Source organism: Bubalus kerabau, chromosome X, assembly GCF_029407905.1.
Source record: "Bubalus kerabau isolate K-KA32 ecotype Philippines breed swamp buffalo chromosome X, PCC_UOA_SB_1v2, whole genome shotgun sequence".
NCBI lineage: Eukaryota > Metazoa > Chordata > Mammalia > Artiodactyla > Bovidae > Bubalus > Bubalus kerabau.
The window spans coordinates 143891048-143907018 of NC_073647.1; the positions used below are offsets into that span (position 1 = coordinate 143891048).

Genomic DNA, 15971 nt, shown 5'->3' on the forward strand with positions numbered 1-15971 from the left:
TCTTCTGCAAGGAGATTGGGCAACACACCCTACTGTGCAATAATTAAAATATTCCCAGATCTTAGCAGTTTGGGAATGAATGATGTCACATTTTTATGCTCAAACTGGACTTCTCTGGTGACGTAGTGGAAAAGAATGCATCTGCCAATGCAGGGACACTGGTTCAATCCCTCCCTGTCCGTTTGCCCTGGAGCAACTAAGCCGGTGAACCACAACTACTCAGCCCACGTGCCCTAGAGCCAGTGCTCCGCGAGAGAAGCCACTGCCAGGAGAAGCCCCGGCTCTCCCCAGCTAGAGAAAGCCCCTGAGCAGCAACAAAAATCCAGCACGACCAAAAGCTAACTAAATAAAATTTTAAACACACACACATTTATGCCTAAATTAAGGATTCCTAGCCCAAGACTACTGTTCTGCTGCATCCCACAGGCAGCAAGGCCTCACTTGCCCAGTTTCACGACCAAAGAAAAGGCCCTAAGTCAGCGACAGAGACGAAGACATCATGGTTTACCTGATGGAGGACCCTGCCTGTCTCAAGCAAGGTCCTGGAACAACATCCCATCGTGTGCAACGCTGGAGCAAGCAGGCAGGACGGACACGTTGGCAGGTTTCACTGCTGGGGGCTGGGGAAGCCAGGATTACCAATTGTATGGGAATTGACCTCAGGTGATTCCTGCCAGGCAGACGCCCTGGAGAAGGAAATGGCTATGCTCGGCTGGAGAATGCCTGGCAGGCTACAGTCAAAGACTGGGACATGGCTGAACATGTACGTGTGCAAGCACGCAGGCACCCACGAACCCAGTCGCCCATGCATGCAAGCACTCAGGCACCCGCTTACACACGTAGGAGGCCAAACACGCAGCCACGCACACACGCACGCTGCCACGAACGCACACATGCACACACGCACGCAAGCACATACGTAGACACACACCCATGCACGCATTCGGGCACCCACAGATGCACGCGGACGTCCACGAGAGTACGCATGCGCACACAACACACACGCACACAAGCGCGCACTCACCGCGCACGCATGCGCACATAAGAACCCATACTCCTGGGCACCAAGTCTACCGTTGCGCAGAAACAGCTGATCGCGGAAACCAGTTGAGGTGCCGATTCCTCATCAGCCGTTTGGTAAGCTATAGTTAGCTGGGCCGTGGGGCAAGGAGGTGGGAAGATTAGTCCTGCTGGTAGGGTGTAGGTGAAGTAGGCACTAGGCAGACAGAGGAGAGACAGAGAGCAAGAACACAGCCATTTTGAGTGGCTCGATCTTCCTACTGCCACTAGAAATTGCTCGATGCCCATGGGACTTCACAGGGCAAGTATCTTACAGGGAGTTAGGAAAACGCTTGCCCATGTTCTTCTGAGCTGTGTTTGTTGTCACGTACCTATTGCTACTTCGTGGTTGCCAGGTAGGCACCTATTTCTCTTCTATGACTTGCCATTCCCCAGCACTCTCTTTAAGGTCATATAGCCCCAGTAGGAGGAGCCTGGTAGGCTGCACTCCAAGGGGTCGCTAAGAGTCGGACATGACTGAGCGACTTCTCTTTCACTTTTCACTTGCATGCATTGGACAAGGAAATGGCAACCCACTCCAGTGTTCTTGCCTGGAGAATCCCAGGGACGGGGGTGCCTGGTGGGCTGCCGTCTCTGGGGCCGCACAGAGTCGGACACGACTGAAGCGACTTACCAGCAGCAGCAGAAGCCCCAGTGTTATGTGATGGTCTCAGGAAGAGTAGGTCTGGGGAGCATAACCCTTCTTGCCCTTTTTTACTTTATCTTGAGAAATTTTCTTTTCATGTTGTATCTCCTCTGCACAATAATCACATAACCCTTTCTTGGGCCCAACATGTCAGAACCTCTGATGAACAGAGCACCTTCCGCCATTAGGCACTGACCCCTCCCTCTAGGAGGCCACAGAACTCGCATCAGATGAGGCCCAGGGCAGACACCAGGTTAAGAATTTGTCTTCGGTCACCCCTCTATCCAGAGATCTTTCCTCTTTTGCCTCTCAGATGAAAGGGACCTTAAATCAACTCAGGTAAGGCCAGGACGGGCTTCCCTTGTGGCTCAGTGGTAAAGAACCTGCCTGCCAATGCAGGAGATGCAAGAGACACAGGTTCAATCCCTGGCTTGGAAAGGTCTCCTAGAGAAGGAAATGGTAACCCACTCCAGTATTCTTGCCTGGGAAATGCCATAAGCAGAGGAGCATGGCTGGCTACAGTCCATGGGGTCCCAAAGAGTCCAACACCTCTCCCGCTCCCACCCTCCCTTATTGCTTCTCACTGGAAGTCTTTCTTTCCCACAAGGGCTTAGTGGGACTAAGGGTAATCCCAGCATGGCTTCTGTGGTGGGAGAGGTGATGAGGAGAGGGAGGGGGGAATAAATCTGATTCTGAAAATAGATTGAAATTTAAAATGCAACTGGAAATAAGACCTAGAGCAAATTCACTAAATGATTGATGAATAAACTTAGTAATTAAGTCAACCTAGTTTCTTTACATACGACTTTCTCCCTGAGAATAATCAGCAGAATTCTAAGAAAAGTATTTGCCAAAGTTATGTTATATTTAATTATCCATAATTCTGTGCAGTGCACAGAGGAAGAAAAAGAAAACCTGGTAAGATGGCCAGGTTCATGTCTTGCCTGATAATAGAGGTGAATTTTGTGGCTGTTTTGATGATAATTTTTGAGCTAGAATCAAAAGTCCTTCTCTGTAGAATTTACCAGAAAGAACTTGGCTGACAGCATCTATAGTGATAAAAGGTTTTTGTAGGCATACTTTTTAGGCAAACAGAAGGTAGTGCTTTGACTGGTAAAGCATTGCCTTTGTGACAGTTAATGAAGTCTTTCTCTCCAAGGCAGAAGTGGGATAAACAGGCCATGGTGGATTGGGCTCTACCCCTCAAATATAAAGGGGTGGCTGATGAGTTGCTTACACAGGTGAGCAGGAGTAGTGAGAATTCCTACTGTGAGCTGGTCCACCTGCTCCCAGTGACTCTCTCCTCAGAGGGGATTGCCGTTAGGCAGAGTGTCATGTGGAGTCAGTCACTTCTTAGCGGAGACCTCAGTTTCCTCATTCTTGCAGATTTCTACAAAAGAAAGCTATTTCCACACCCTCAGGAGCGCTCCAGGAGATGCAAAGGGAGTGAGCCAGGGACCCTTTGTTTGATACCTCCTACCAACTGAAGTCGCTCAGTCGTGTCCGATTCTTTGTGACCCATGGACTGTAGCCTATCAGGCTCCTCCGTCCATGGGATTTTCCAAGCAAGAGTGCTGGAGTGGATTGCCATTTCCTTCTCCAGGGGATCTTCCTGGCCCAGGAATCAAACCCGGATCTCCCGCACTGCAGGCAGATGCTTTACCGTCTGAGCCACCAGGGAAGCCCCCTTACCAACCATACCTTCGTACAGCTCTCATTAGTTACCCTGCCTTTGAACTCCTGTCTGGAGGCAAGCACACAGAACCCGTTCCCGATACCTGACCCAGTTGGTCATTTCCTCTTATTATTAGTAAATCATCAGGTTGGCATTTGTGATGAAAAGCAGGAAAGTGGGGGAAGAACTAGAGATAGCAGAAACTTACTCTTTGATTGCCTGGAATGACTACTTTCTTTAAATATGCATTGTTTATTTGAAAGTATTTAATGAAATCTCCTAGGTAATATTTGATCACAAGTAGTACCCTTGCAAATTTTTTATTGATAGGTAGTGTACATACAGAAGAGTGCATGTAACCTAAATGTAAAGCTCACTGAACTTTCAGAACTTTAAACATGCTGTGGCCAATAACCAGATCAATAAAGAGGACTTGGGATTTCCCTAGCAGTCCAGTGGTTAGGACTCCATGTCTCTACTGCAGGGGGCACGGTTTCAATCCCTGGTCTGGGAACTAGATCCCACAAGCCACATAGCGCAAATAAGTAAATAAATCTTTACCCACAACCCCAGAAGCCCCCTCCCCCAAATACTCATTCCAGACACAGCTTCTCCCCCTTGGGGTAACCAATAGCCTGACCCCTAATAGCAGAGATTCCTTTTACCTGCCTCTGTACTTTACATAAATAGAAACATATAGCCTGTGCTCTTTTTTCCTGACTTCTCTCAGTCCGCATTCTGTTTGTGAGAGCCTTCCTTATTACTCTGTGTAGTGATACATTGTTTCTTCTCATTGCTGCACAGCAGTATAAATACACTAGAATGTGTTTATCCGCTTTCCTGTTGATGGACCTGTTTGTGAGAGCCTTCCTTATTACTCTGTGTAGTGATACATTGTTTCTTCTCATTGCTGCACAGTGGTATAAATACACTAGAACGTGTTTATCCGCTTCCTGTTGATGGACCTTTGGGTAGTTTCCAGTTCAGTGCTGTTGCAAACACCCAAATTCATGTCCTTTCATCAACACACGTATGCACTGCTTTGGGATATGTGCCCAGGGATTACTGGGTCTTAGGGTAAGCAGGTGTTCAGCTTTAGTAGGTATCAACTGTTAGCAAACAGTTTCTTTGTGCTTGTACCAGTTTGCACTTCCACTAGCATTGAGGAGACTACTGGTTGCTCTACAGCCTCTCCTAAAATGTACTCAGATCAGTCCCCTACCTACTAAGGGATGTGGTATTTCTAATGGCTCAAAATCCAGATTCTGGAACTAGACTTTCTGGGTTCAAATTCCTGCTTCATCCTTTAATAGGTGTGTGATCTTTGACACCTTACTTAAGTTTTCTGTGCCTCAGTTTTTTTCTTCTGTAAAATGAGGACAATAACTAGATCATCTACCTCATAGAGTTAAGGATTAAATGAGTTAATGCGTGTAGAACACTAAGATTAGTGCCTGGCATATAGACAATACTCCATAAATCTTAGATATTATTTTCATTCAAATGCATCGAAAAAAATCAGTTGCCACCAGTGCTGTAAGAGAGTCGTGTATCTTACTGTAAAAGAAATAGAACGTTTCCCACATATCCTGGGAGGCAGTCAGATAAGTGCCACAAGAGGTCTCTGTATGCAGGAGCAAGATAGCATGCATGTCTGAATCTCGGGCTATGCCAGTCACAGCTAATCCTTGGGAACTTGTATGTGCAAATTAAACTAGAATGTCAGTGCTCCAAAATATTCATAGGAGAGTATGAACCATGTATACAATCACTATAAATGACAGTCTGGGCTTTATTTATTTGGCCAATGAAGCCACTGACATCTCTCCTCTTTAAGTTAGCATATGAGAGTTTAGTGAATTCTTTACAAACTCTATAAACTTTTACAATCTCAGATCAGATCGGATCAGATCAGTCGCTCAGTCCTGTCCGATTCTTTGTGACCCCATGAATCGCAGCACGCCAGGCCTCCCTGTCCATCACCAACTCCCAGAGTTCACTGAGACTCACGTCCATCGAGTCAGTGATGCCATCCAGCCATCTCATCCTCTGTCGTCCCCTTCTCCTCTTGCCCCCAATCCCTCCAAGCATCAGAGTCTTTTCCAATGAGTCAACTCTTCGCATGAGGTGGCCAAAGTACTGGAGTTTCAGATTTAGCATCATTCCTTCCAAAGAAATCCCAGGGCTGATCTCCTTCAGAATGGACTGGTTGGATCTCCTTGTAGTCCAAGGGACTCTCAAGGGTCTTCTCCAACACCACAGTTCAAAAGCATCAATTCTTCGGCACTCAGCCTTCTTCACAGTCCAACTCTCACATCCATACATGACCATAGGAAAAACCATAGCCTTGACTAGACAAACCTTTGTTGACAAAGTAATGTCTCTGCTTTTTAATATGCTATCTAGGTTGGTCATAACTTTCCTTCCAAGGAGTAAGCGTCTTTTAATTTCATGGCTGCAGTTTTACAGTCTAGCCCTTGGCAAACACCACTTTAGGAATTAACATAGATGTGGATTTCAGTAAATAACTATAGATTCAGTAAATATTCCATGGAGGAAAGAGAAATGGTAAAGCATGATCACGGGAGAGTAGGTAAGAAGTCCAAAGACATGCAGAGCTGACACTGCAGTCTCCATGAGTGAGTCATTGGCTAGAATTGGCTTTTAATGTTAAATATCAGCAAATCAGCAAATACATTTTTTGTGTCCATCTTCTAGCTTTTGTTGTTGTTGTTGAGTCACTCCATCTTGTCTCTTTGCCACCCCGTGGACTGTAGCCCACCAGTCTCCTCTGTCCATGGGATTCTCCCGGCAAGAATACTGGAGTGGGTTACCACACTCTCCTCCAGGGGATCTTTTCAGCCTAGGGATTCAACCCAGGTCTCTAGCATCACAGGCAGAATTTTTACCCTCTGAGCCACCAGTGAAGCTTGCTGCTACTAAGTCACTTCAGTCGTGTCCGACCCTGTGAGACCCCATAGACAGCAGCACACCAGGCTCCACCATCCCTGGGATTCTCCAGGCAAGAACACTGGAGTGGCTTGCCATTTCCTTCTCCAATGCATGAAAGTGAAAAGTGAAAGTGAAGTGGCTCAGTCGTGTCCGACCCTTTGCAACCCCATGGACTGCAGCCTACCAGGCTCCTCTGTCCATGGGATTTTCCAGGCAAGAGTACTGGACTGGGTTGCCATTGCCTGCTCCACCAGTGTAGCTTAGGTGGGTCCCAACTCTGGTTGCCTATTAGAGTCACATGGGGGGAATTCCCTGGTGGTCCAATGGTTGGGACTCTACGCTTCCACTGCAGACAGGTGTAGGGGAGTGACCAGTGTTTGTTCCCTCATCTGGGAACTAGTATCCCACACACTACTCAGTGTGGTCAAAGAAAATAAAATTACCTGGGGAACTTTAAAAAACTCAAATTTCCCCCACCCGAAAAAAAAAAAAAATGCTCAGCTTCTAACCCAGAAATGTCGACTGAGTTTCTTTGTCATCAGGGCCCAGATTTTTTTTTTCTCAAGGTCTCCAAGTGATTCCAATGGGCAGCCAGAGACGGGAAATATTTCCTTCTGAGTGCCACTGCAACAATCCTGGCGCTGCTGTCTGAATGCTTGTCTCTTGCAGTGGGGTCACAGCGAGGATCCTGAGTAGTTTCTGTGGAGCCTGTCTGGTTTAGTCAAGAAAAGCTCAAAACACTGGCTCAACTGGTTTTTATCTGGTACATTTTCTCTCCTACCTATCACCTCAGAATATTCCAATCTATGTTAAGCCTTCCTGTGGTTTCTAAAGCACAATACTTTCTGAACTGAAGACTTACCATTTCCAATCTCATGGGCTATGATTCAATCTAGAGCAGAACGAAACAGAACTTAAGTATCCCAATCAGGAATTGGATTGAAAAAAGACCCAGGAAAGTGCCCTTCATAAAAGAGTGAAATTGTGCTTTATGTGGTGGTTGTTGCTATCACCTGTAGCTTCAACTGCAGGAAAAATAGGAAAAAGCCATGGAACAATCATTGTATTGGGTTGGCCAAAAAGTTCACTCTGGTTTTTCCATGAACTATCACAAGCAACCCAAATGAACTTTTTGGCCAATGCAATATTTGAACGTGGGTACACGTGAATTTGAGTTTCTGGCTCAGCCACTTGTTAGCTATGAGTCCTTGCCTTCTCTGAGCAGATGTTTCATGAAAGATGGAAGCAATAGCAGATCTCAGAAGGAAATTTTGTAGAGTAAAGGAGCTAATGTTAGTGGTGCTTGGCAAGGAGTGAGTCCCAAGTAAATGGCAGTTACCCTCATGTGTTATTTGGCTAAGGCTATGATCCTGTTGCATAGCAAACACCCCACCCCTAAATCTTAGTGGTTGACTAAGATACCACTGATGTTCTTACTCACGTGTCTGTGGGTCACTTATGGCAGCTCTGCTTAAGGCTATGAATCAGACTGAGGTCTGTTCATATGTGTCAGAGAATAGAAGGAAAAATTATGAACAAATAATACATTCTTCCACACTTCCCTTCTGCAGAGTGTCAACAGAGGAGACAAGAAGGGTGGGTAAGGAGGGAAGAAATAAATAGTTGGATCCCTTAGGAACTCGACCTTGTGCCTCATTTGTAAGTGCTTGGCTGGCCTCCTTTGTAGAACTGGTCCAGCACTCGTGGCAGGCACAGAAAAGCAGTTCTGTGGGCGTGGCAACTTTCTGGATCCTCCCCCACTCCAGGTATTTGTGATGAGGGACACACTACTCAGAGACAGTCTAGAATTCACCAGAAGCCTTCTTACATTCTGCTTGCAGGAACACATCTAATTTTATTTAGGAAGACAAACAGAAGCAAGAGCTGGTGAAATTCAGCAAAACAGACTATACTATATACCAGGTGTCAAAATAACCAGATCTTTGTCTAAATTCAACCCCTTCTCTTTACCCTTTCAACAACTTTTTAATGTATGGGCGCTGTCTCTTATGATTTGCTCCAAATGACATCTCTTCTCCAGTATATAATAAAGGGAAGTGGCTCAGTCGCGTCCCAACTCTTTGCGACCCCGTGAACTGTATCCTACCAGGCTCCTCTGTCCATGAGATTCTCCAGGCAAGAGTACTGGAGTGGGTTTTGATTTCCTTCTCCAGGGGATCTTCCCGGCCCAGGGATCCAACCCGGGTCTCCTGCATTGCAGGCAGGCACTTTAACCTCTGAGCCACCAGGGAACACCTCAGTATATAATGGTGGTAGGCTAAGAGTCCTTCATTTCAATTCTAATATTTCATTTGTATTTCAAATCTAGGTGAATAGGCAGCGCCACCTCTATTTAACCAGAGGGTTCTGGCTAAATACGTAGTATGGTTGTAGACAGTTACCAGATACTCCCTCATATATTCACTAATTTCAGGAGGAGTATAGTCAAAGGTGTTTAACTGTCATAACTGAAGATCACTCAGAATATATCTCAAGAGATCAAACTGTATGAAAGTCATCTCCCTAAAGATCTTTGTTGAAGGATATTTAGCAACGACTGTGTGAGTAGACGATGGCAGGCAGAGCTGGGCTCTTTTACAATCTCAGAAGGGTTACACAACCACCCTTCTCCGGGTGTGGTCCCTGGACAACCAACATCAGAATCACAGGGCTGTTTGTTAAAAAGGCAGAGTCACAGGCAACCCCCCAGACTTATTGAATTGGAATTTCTGGGTGCAGGACCTAAGAATTTCCACTTCTGTATACACCAAGGCTTTTGTATAACCTCAAATATAGACAAAGTTCCCATACATCTTTGATTCCCAGTATCAGTTATGGAAAATGTGATATTTTTCTAATGCCAAATTAATCATTCTCACTGTTAAACGAAAAGGATCTCTTTCATTATTACTATTACTGAAGGATTTTTAAAAGACTAAATTTGTTGAAACTTTCAGCCAGGGTACTACTGTAATAAGATTTCTTTTGCCCCCCTTCGCTTTTTTTTTTTAACATAATTTGAACATTTGAAACTATTTTTCATTAATACTATTTCAGTAATTACCATTTTCCTCCCATTTTCTCAAATACCAATGGCCTACAAAACTTGTATAAACATTTTTAGATGAAAGATGCAAGTTAAGAGACACAATTATTGGGAAGGACAGGAGATTTTATTCGTGTGTTACATTTAACACATTTTCCCCCTAATGAATAGATGATAAACTGCCTTTTGATGGTGTTTTAGGTAAAAGGACTGTCTTCGGTGAAAGTAGTGTAACCACCTAAATAAGGATTATCTTTCATCTTCCACTTAGTAAGTATATTTTAATATTTTTAATCTGTGTGCGTGGGATAATAAAAAGCATCAACTGCTTCAATAAGTGAATTAAACAAAAAGAGAGTTTTGAGAGCTGAGAGAAGTATGAAAAACATCAACCAAGAACAAGTCTAATGGACTCCTCCCTCCCTTTTCTACCTTCTTTCACCTCCTATTATTACATGTAAGTGTAAAGGGGTTCATCTTAACGGATTCCTGCTTCCAACTATGTGGAAAGTGAATTGGAATCATTTGGAATATTCTGAAAGCTTACTGTAATCATGAACACAAAGATGCAGAAAGATGTTGAAACATCTGTTTTCCAGATTAAGAATAATATCACCCAGATAGTTGGGGAAAAAAAAGTCTTCCGTTATCTCACCTTTAATTCAATTAGCAAATACATGTCATTCTAAAAGATTCTGGTAACCATTGCTCAGAGGGAGAACAATCCAGAAAAGAAACACAAAAAGGATATTTTCAGCACCATGACATTTAAGGACTAACAGAACTATGGTAAGAAAGATAAGACTTTTATGTGGTTGGGCTCAGAGTTTTTTCACTTTATTTTATGACAAGTAAATAAATAGTTGAGTGACAAGAAGAAAATAATGTTACCTTCAAAGTGATTTCAACAGAAAAAATATTTCCCTGTGAAAATACCAAGATCTTTCCTGACCAACAGGATTGGAATGTCAGATTCAAATGCATTCACCGAGCATTTATTTCTATTTTGAATCTCCCTAAACTGTTTGCCTCAACATATCCTCCCAACGTTTTTGAGAGAGGTCAACGGTTTAAGAGGCCCTGGGGTTTAAGCTAACAATTCTGGTTCACAAACATATCTCATGTCAAAAGTTGAGTGTGGTATAGAAAGTGAAGTTGCTGAGTTGTATCCGACTCTTTGCAAACCCGTGGACTGTAGCCCACCAGGCTCCTCTGTCCATGGGATTCTCCAGGCAAGAATACTGCAGTGGGTTGCCATTTCCTTCTCCAGGGGATCTTCCCGACCCAGGGATCGAACCTGGGTCTCCCGCATTGCAGGCAGATGCTTTAACCTCTGAGCCACCAGGGAAGCCCAATGTTTCTTTGAGCCCCTTTTTTGGGTGGGGGGCGGGGGAGGCAAGAATACTGGAGTGGGTTGCCATTCTCTTCTCCAGGAGATCTTCCCGACCCAGGGATTGAACCCGGGTCTCCCACATTGTAGGCAGACGCTTTACCGTCTGAGTTACCAGAGAAGTCTTGAGTGTGCTACAGCTGAACATAAAATGGCCACATCTGTTCAGCTGCCTGGTGATTTTACTTGCAGTATCCAGCAAATTGAGCTATTATAGTGGTCCTGTAGTAAAAGGTCTCATTGTAACCTGATTCTATTTTCTTTTATTGAGAATCAGTTTTGTGTTTGGTTCACAGCTATTCATAACTAAACTTTGAGTTTCTCCACCAGAGTCTTGATGCCTGTTTCTAAACCAAATACTGTGCCTTAAAATTGGCCTACACAGATATTTTGCTAAATTGAAGAGTGAAAGATTTTTACTCCAATTTATTCATTTTTGTTTCTATATTTTTTTAATGTATCTGACACGTGTGATCTTATGAGAATATACACCATATCTCTCCCCACAATCCTCAGGCATATCACATCTTCAGACTTCTACCAATGTGCTTGGCATATTTCCAGGCCAAGGTGAAATCTGAATTTGCATACTCAAGACTTCCTAGAAACTCTCAGCTGCTCTGATGTCCTCACTTCTTTACCCCCACCTCTGTATTGCTCTAGGTATCTGGGTCCATGAAGTTATCTGCATTTGATTAACTGAGTAGAAGAGGAGATAGGTCTCTGAAGGAGGATCTCAAATACATGAAGTTCATCTCTATTCTTTGTGTTTCAGATGCATGATATTTGTAAGTCACTATTTCTAGTTGCACATGTGAGAGAAGCTTTGCTTCCTCCCTATACACAAACACATTGTCATATATCATATCATGATGATAGAAATAATTGCAAAGGTAAAGTAAATGATGGCAGTGGTTACATTGTAAGCAACTTAGAGCAGGTCTTTGTTACGAGAGAATATGTAAGGAAAGGGTTTATTGAAGTATGAGAGAGAGTCGTATCAAAATCAGGGCAACCATTCCATGTAAGAAGACCAGGTATGTATGCCGAAAGGCATAAGTGGTTTCAACCTATTCATACTGAGGATAATTTTGGGGCATAGGAATGAAAAAGCAGAATAGATGGTGAATCATACAAATATCTTGGTAGAAAATGTCTCAGATCATCCTTTTGTTTAGTAAAATTAAATAATAAAAATCATTACACACATAAATATGGAATTTGTCATGTGATATGAATGAGTAAAGTGCTTAAAATAATCACAAAATGTTCTTTTCACCAGGCCATCAAGCTCTTGCCATTGTTTTTTCACATTTTCTTTTGTGTCCTTCAGTAACTTGGTTTTGGACTGTACTTGATTTATATCCTGTTAGTATCATGTTCAGAGGAGGCAATGGCACCCGACTCCACTACTCTTACCTGGAGAATCCCATGGATGGAGGAGCCTGGTAGGCTGCAGTCCATGGTGTCTCGAAGGGTTGGACACGACTGAGCGACTTCACTTTCACTTTTCACTTTCTTGCATTGGAGAAGGAAATGGCAACCCACTCCAGTGTTTTTGCCTGGAGAATCCCAGGGATGGCAAAGCCTGGCGGGCTGCCGTCTATGGGGTTGCACAGAGTCGGACAGGACTAGTAGGATTCATTTTTGTAAAGGCCACTGCTTGAAGGACTCTGGATTTGCGTGTGCAATTGTGACTGCAATAAATAGGGCACAATTCCTAGCATATATGATAGACTCCAGATCAATATTTGTTGAATGAATGAAAAAAAATAGTGGCTTTAGACTGAATTATGGTGGCAAATTTGCACATAAACACACACACACACTCACTTTTTTTTACCATTATGGGGATGAACTGGAATTTTTTAAGATGTAAAGCTTAGTTCTGGAGAAGGGAATGGCAACCCACTCCAATATTCTTGCCTGGAAAATGGACACAGGAGCCTGGAGGGCTATAGTCCATGGGGTTGCAAACAGTTGGACACAAATGAGTGACTGAGGACCTCACTAAACTGGGGGGGGTGCAGAAAAAAGATATAAAGCTTAGTTCTAAATAGGAATGCCTCTATTGATATTTGATTATTACGAACCCCACCCCCACCCCCACCCTCCATAGGGTTCTCTGAATCTGAACTGGAGCACCTTTCCCTGTCCTTGCAGTGAGCTGCAGACACTTGATCTCTCCAGTGGAGATTGCCAAAGCTTTGCAGGCAGAAACCTGGTCTTATATCATCTTTGAAGTTCTCACTGCACCTAATTTAGGGCATACCAATTGAGAAGCTACTATTAGTATCCCCATTTTTAGATGAGGAAACTGAGGTTAAGCAACTGAAGTCATCTGAAGTTAAAGTCAGATAGTTAGTGGTGAAGACAGTGCTAGTGTCTGATCCCTGGCAGTGTGATGCCTGAGGCTCCTCTGCCTAGGGTAATGTATCAGAAAGGTAGCTGCTACCCTTTTTCCCCCCCAAAAAAGTAAGGTAAGTAGTCAACTATGAAATTACAACTCAAAGAATAAGAGTAACAAAACAACTAAATGTTCCAGACCTGCCAAGACATTGGAGTAACTTAGATAGAAATTACGCAATGGCAACCCCCTCCAGTACTCTTGCCTGAAAAATCCAATGGATGGAGGAGCCTGGTGGGCTGCAGTCCATGGGGTCACTAGGAGTCGGACACGACTGAGTGACTTCACTTTCACGCGTTGGAGAAGGAAATGGCAACCCACTCCAGTGTTCTTGCCTGGAGAATCCCAGGGACGGGGGAGCCTGGTGGGCTGCCGTCTATGGGGTTGCACAGAGACTGAAGCGACTTAGCAGTAGCAGCAGATAGAAATTATGAAACTGTATTATTTCTGTCCTGGGTATTTACTCAACAAGATCCTGGCAAATAAATCCAATTAAAGAGACAGATTCAGGGGAATCATTTGCTTTTCCCTCTCTGTAGACACTACATCATTCAAGTGACGAGGAAGACCTAAAAGGAACCTGTTGTGTGAAATTAGTAGTATGGATCAAACAGAGTGTGGCCAGTCCTCTGGAATTGCCTGAAACTCTCCAGTGAGAAGCAAAGGGAATTTTTCTCTAGTATGGTGATCCTCTCACAGCTGATGCCCCATCCTCTCTCTTCCTTTTGGCCAGTTTGCTTCTTGAAGCTAGGCAGAACATCCTTAAAGAAATGGGCGTCCTCTGCTTCTCTACTTTCAATTATCAGTAGTTTGGGAAGCTTTGTGGAGTCTGTAGGACATGGGCCAATTAGGAGAGAAACAGAGGGATGGGGGCAGTGGTGAGGGAAGAGACATACACAGGGAGACAGTGAGACATGGAGAGAGGAGAAATGACACTGAAAGACCTTGAGAATGTACTGACTTTAGAAAGCCTTTTAAAAACCAATCACTAATTCAATATGATGAATTACCTTAAAGTAGCTTGTAGAGTGTTTCCTGAGGAGAATTGGAGGTCACGTCAAGCGAAATAAATAAAGCAGAGCTAATGTGTTGATGTTTTAAAGAGAAAAGGCAATCGCTAAAAATGCCCATCCAATTTCCATGACTTACTACAGTCATTAGAAACAAGGAATATGTTTATTGATCTGAAGTGGTTCAAACAGTATTTTCTTTGTTCAAACCTGTTTAGCTGGAGGAAATGTCAAGAGTTTGCCTTGTGTGGGGGTGGTGGTAGGGCATTGTGGAGAGAAAGAGATTCCTTACATAAAAACCTGTTGTTTTTCTATCCTAGGGCCACTCACCAAAGAACAATAACTGGGTTTCTATTAAAGCAAGGCTATTTTTGCCCCTGATCAAGCAATTTTTGCCCCTGATCACTATTGGTTCAGCTCTAGGCCCTTGAGACTCAAAGCAGGTTTGGAATTAGCAATATCAGTAGAATCTGGGCATACATTAGAAAGGTAGACTCTCTGGCCCCACCCCAGTCCTAACTGAATCATAATCTAGTTAATCATAATCATGAAATGATTCATATGCACATTAATGTTTGAGAAGTACTAGTCTAGACAAACATGAATGGTTATTTAAACATTTGATAGAAAAAAGAGATGGTTAAATAAAGGAGGAAATACTCTCTGATAAAAGCACTTTGGTCCAAAGATTTGTTGGTGTTGATAAACTTGGTCCTATCCACTTAAGCCAGGTTTGAAATAAAAACTTAATAGGCCCATTCTGAAATGACTTTTACCAGCTCCAGCGTCCTCATGGTTGACTGAGCTCCCACAAATGGTTGCTGATTTTGTTTGTGTCCCCAGGTGAGCAGAAATGAGTGAACAAGCAGAAAAGAGCAGTTCCGTGCGAGAGAGACCTGCACGTCAGAGTTCTCCTGAGAAACCAAGTGAGAAGGAACTGAAGCAAATGAAATGGTTGGATCGGCAGTTAAAACGGTTGTCATTTCAAAATCCTGGGCCTCGGGTAGCCAACTTTAATCCCGAAATAAGGCAGCAGATCAAGAAAGGGCAAATGGCAAAGAAGAATGAGTTTGTTTCTGTAAAACGCAAAGTCAACAAGTATGACAAAAAGGGCAGGCTCACCTTCAATAAGGCTGACCTGTGTGACTGCCTTGATGAAGGCTGCATGGGTTGCTTCTACCCGTGCCCCAAGTGTAACTCCACCAAGTGCGGGCCCACTTGCCGCCGCAACCGCCGCTGGGCCTACGACACCATAGTCGATGAGAATGGGGAGGTCATCAGCAAGATGCCATTCGACCTCTCCGACTAGGTGCAGCCCTCCGGGCTGATCAATTTTCTCTGCTTTGCAGTTAAACCAGCCTCTTTCTCCTGGGTGAATTTTAGGACTGGGGGAAAAAAGTTTTAAAAATATAATTTAGTTAGTGTTCTCTGAAGCCAGTAAAGCGTCTGCCTGCAATGTAGGAGACCCGGGTTCAATTCCTGGGTTGGGAAGATCCCCTGGAGAAGGAAATGGCAATGCACTCCAGCACTCTTGCCTGGCAAGTCCCATGGACGGAGGAGCCTGATAGGCTACAGTCCATGGGGTTGCAAAGAGTCGGACACAACTGAGCCACTTCACTTTCACTTTCTCTAACCTTCCTGCTGTGATGACTCAGATTCCTCCTCTGGTAACCAGCAACTCCATTGCTACTCTGCTCTCAGATTAAGAATCCCTTTCCTCCTTGCTGGTACCTTAGGAGATGGAGTTTAGGATTTTTAGAATTCTGTAGCTGAGAGCTTGTCTTGA

The 15971-nt window shown here is 44.0% G+C and overlaps 1 protein-coding gene across 1 annotated transcript; it reads left to right on the forward strand.

Moving 5' to 3' along the window:
- Positions 1–1014: 1014 nt before the first annotated feature.
- LOC129640421 (ARL14 effector protein-like) lies at positions 1015–15494 on the forward strand. The gene is made up of 3 exons (XM_055565776.1): positions 1015–1137; positions 9580–9648; positions 15029–15494. Exon 3 carries the CDS (start codon positions 15039–15041, stop codon positions 15492–15494), a length of 456 nt encoding a protein of 151 aa, XP_055421751.1. The 5' UTR covers positions 1015–1137; positions 9580–9648; positions 15029–15038.
- The last annotated feature ends 477 nt before the right edge of the window (positions 15495–15971 follow it).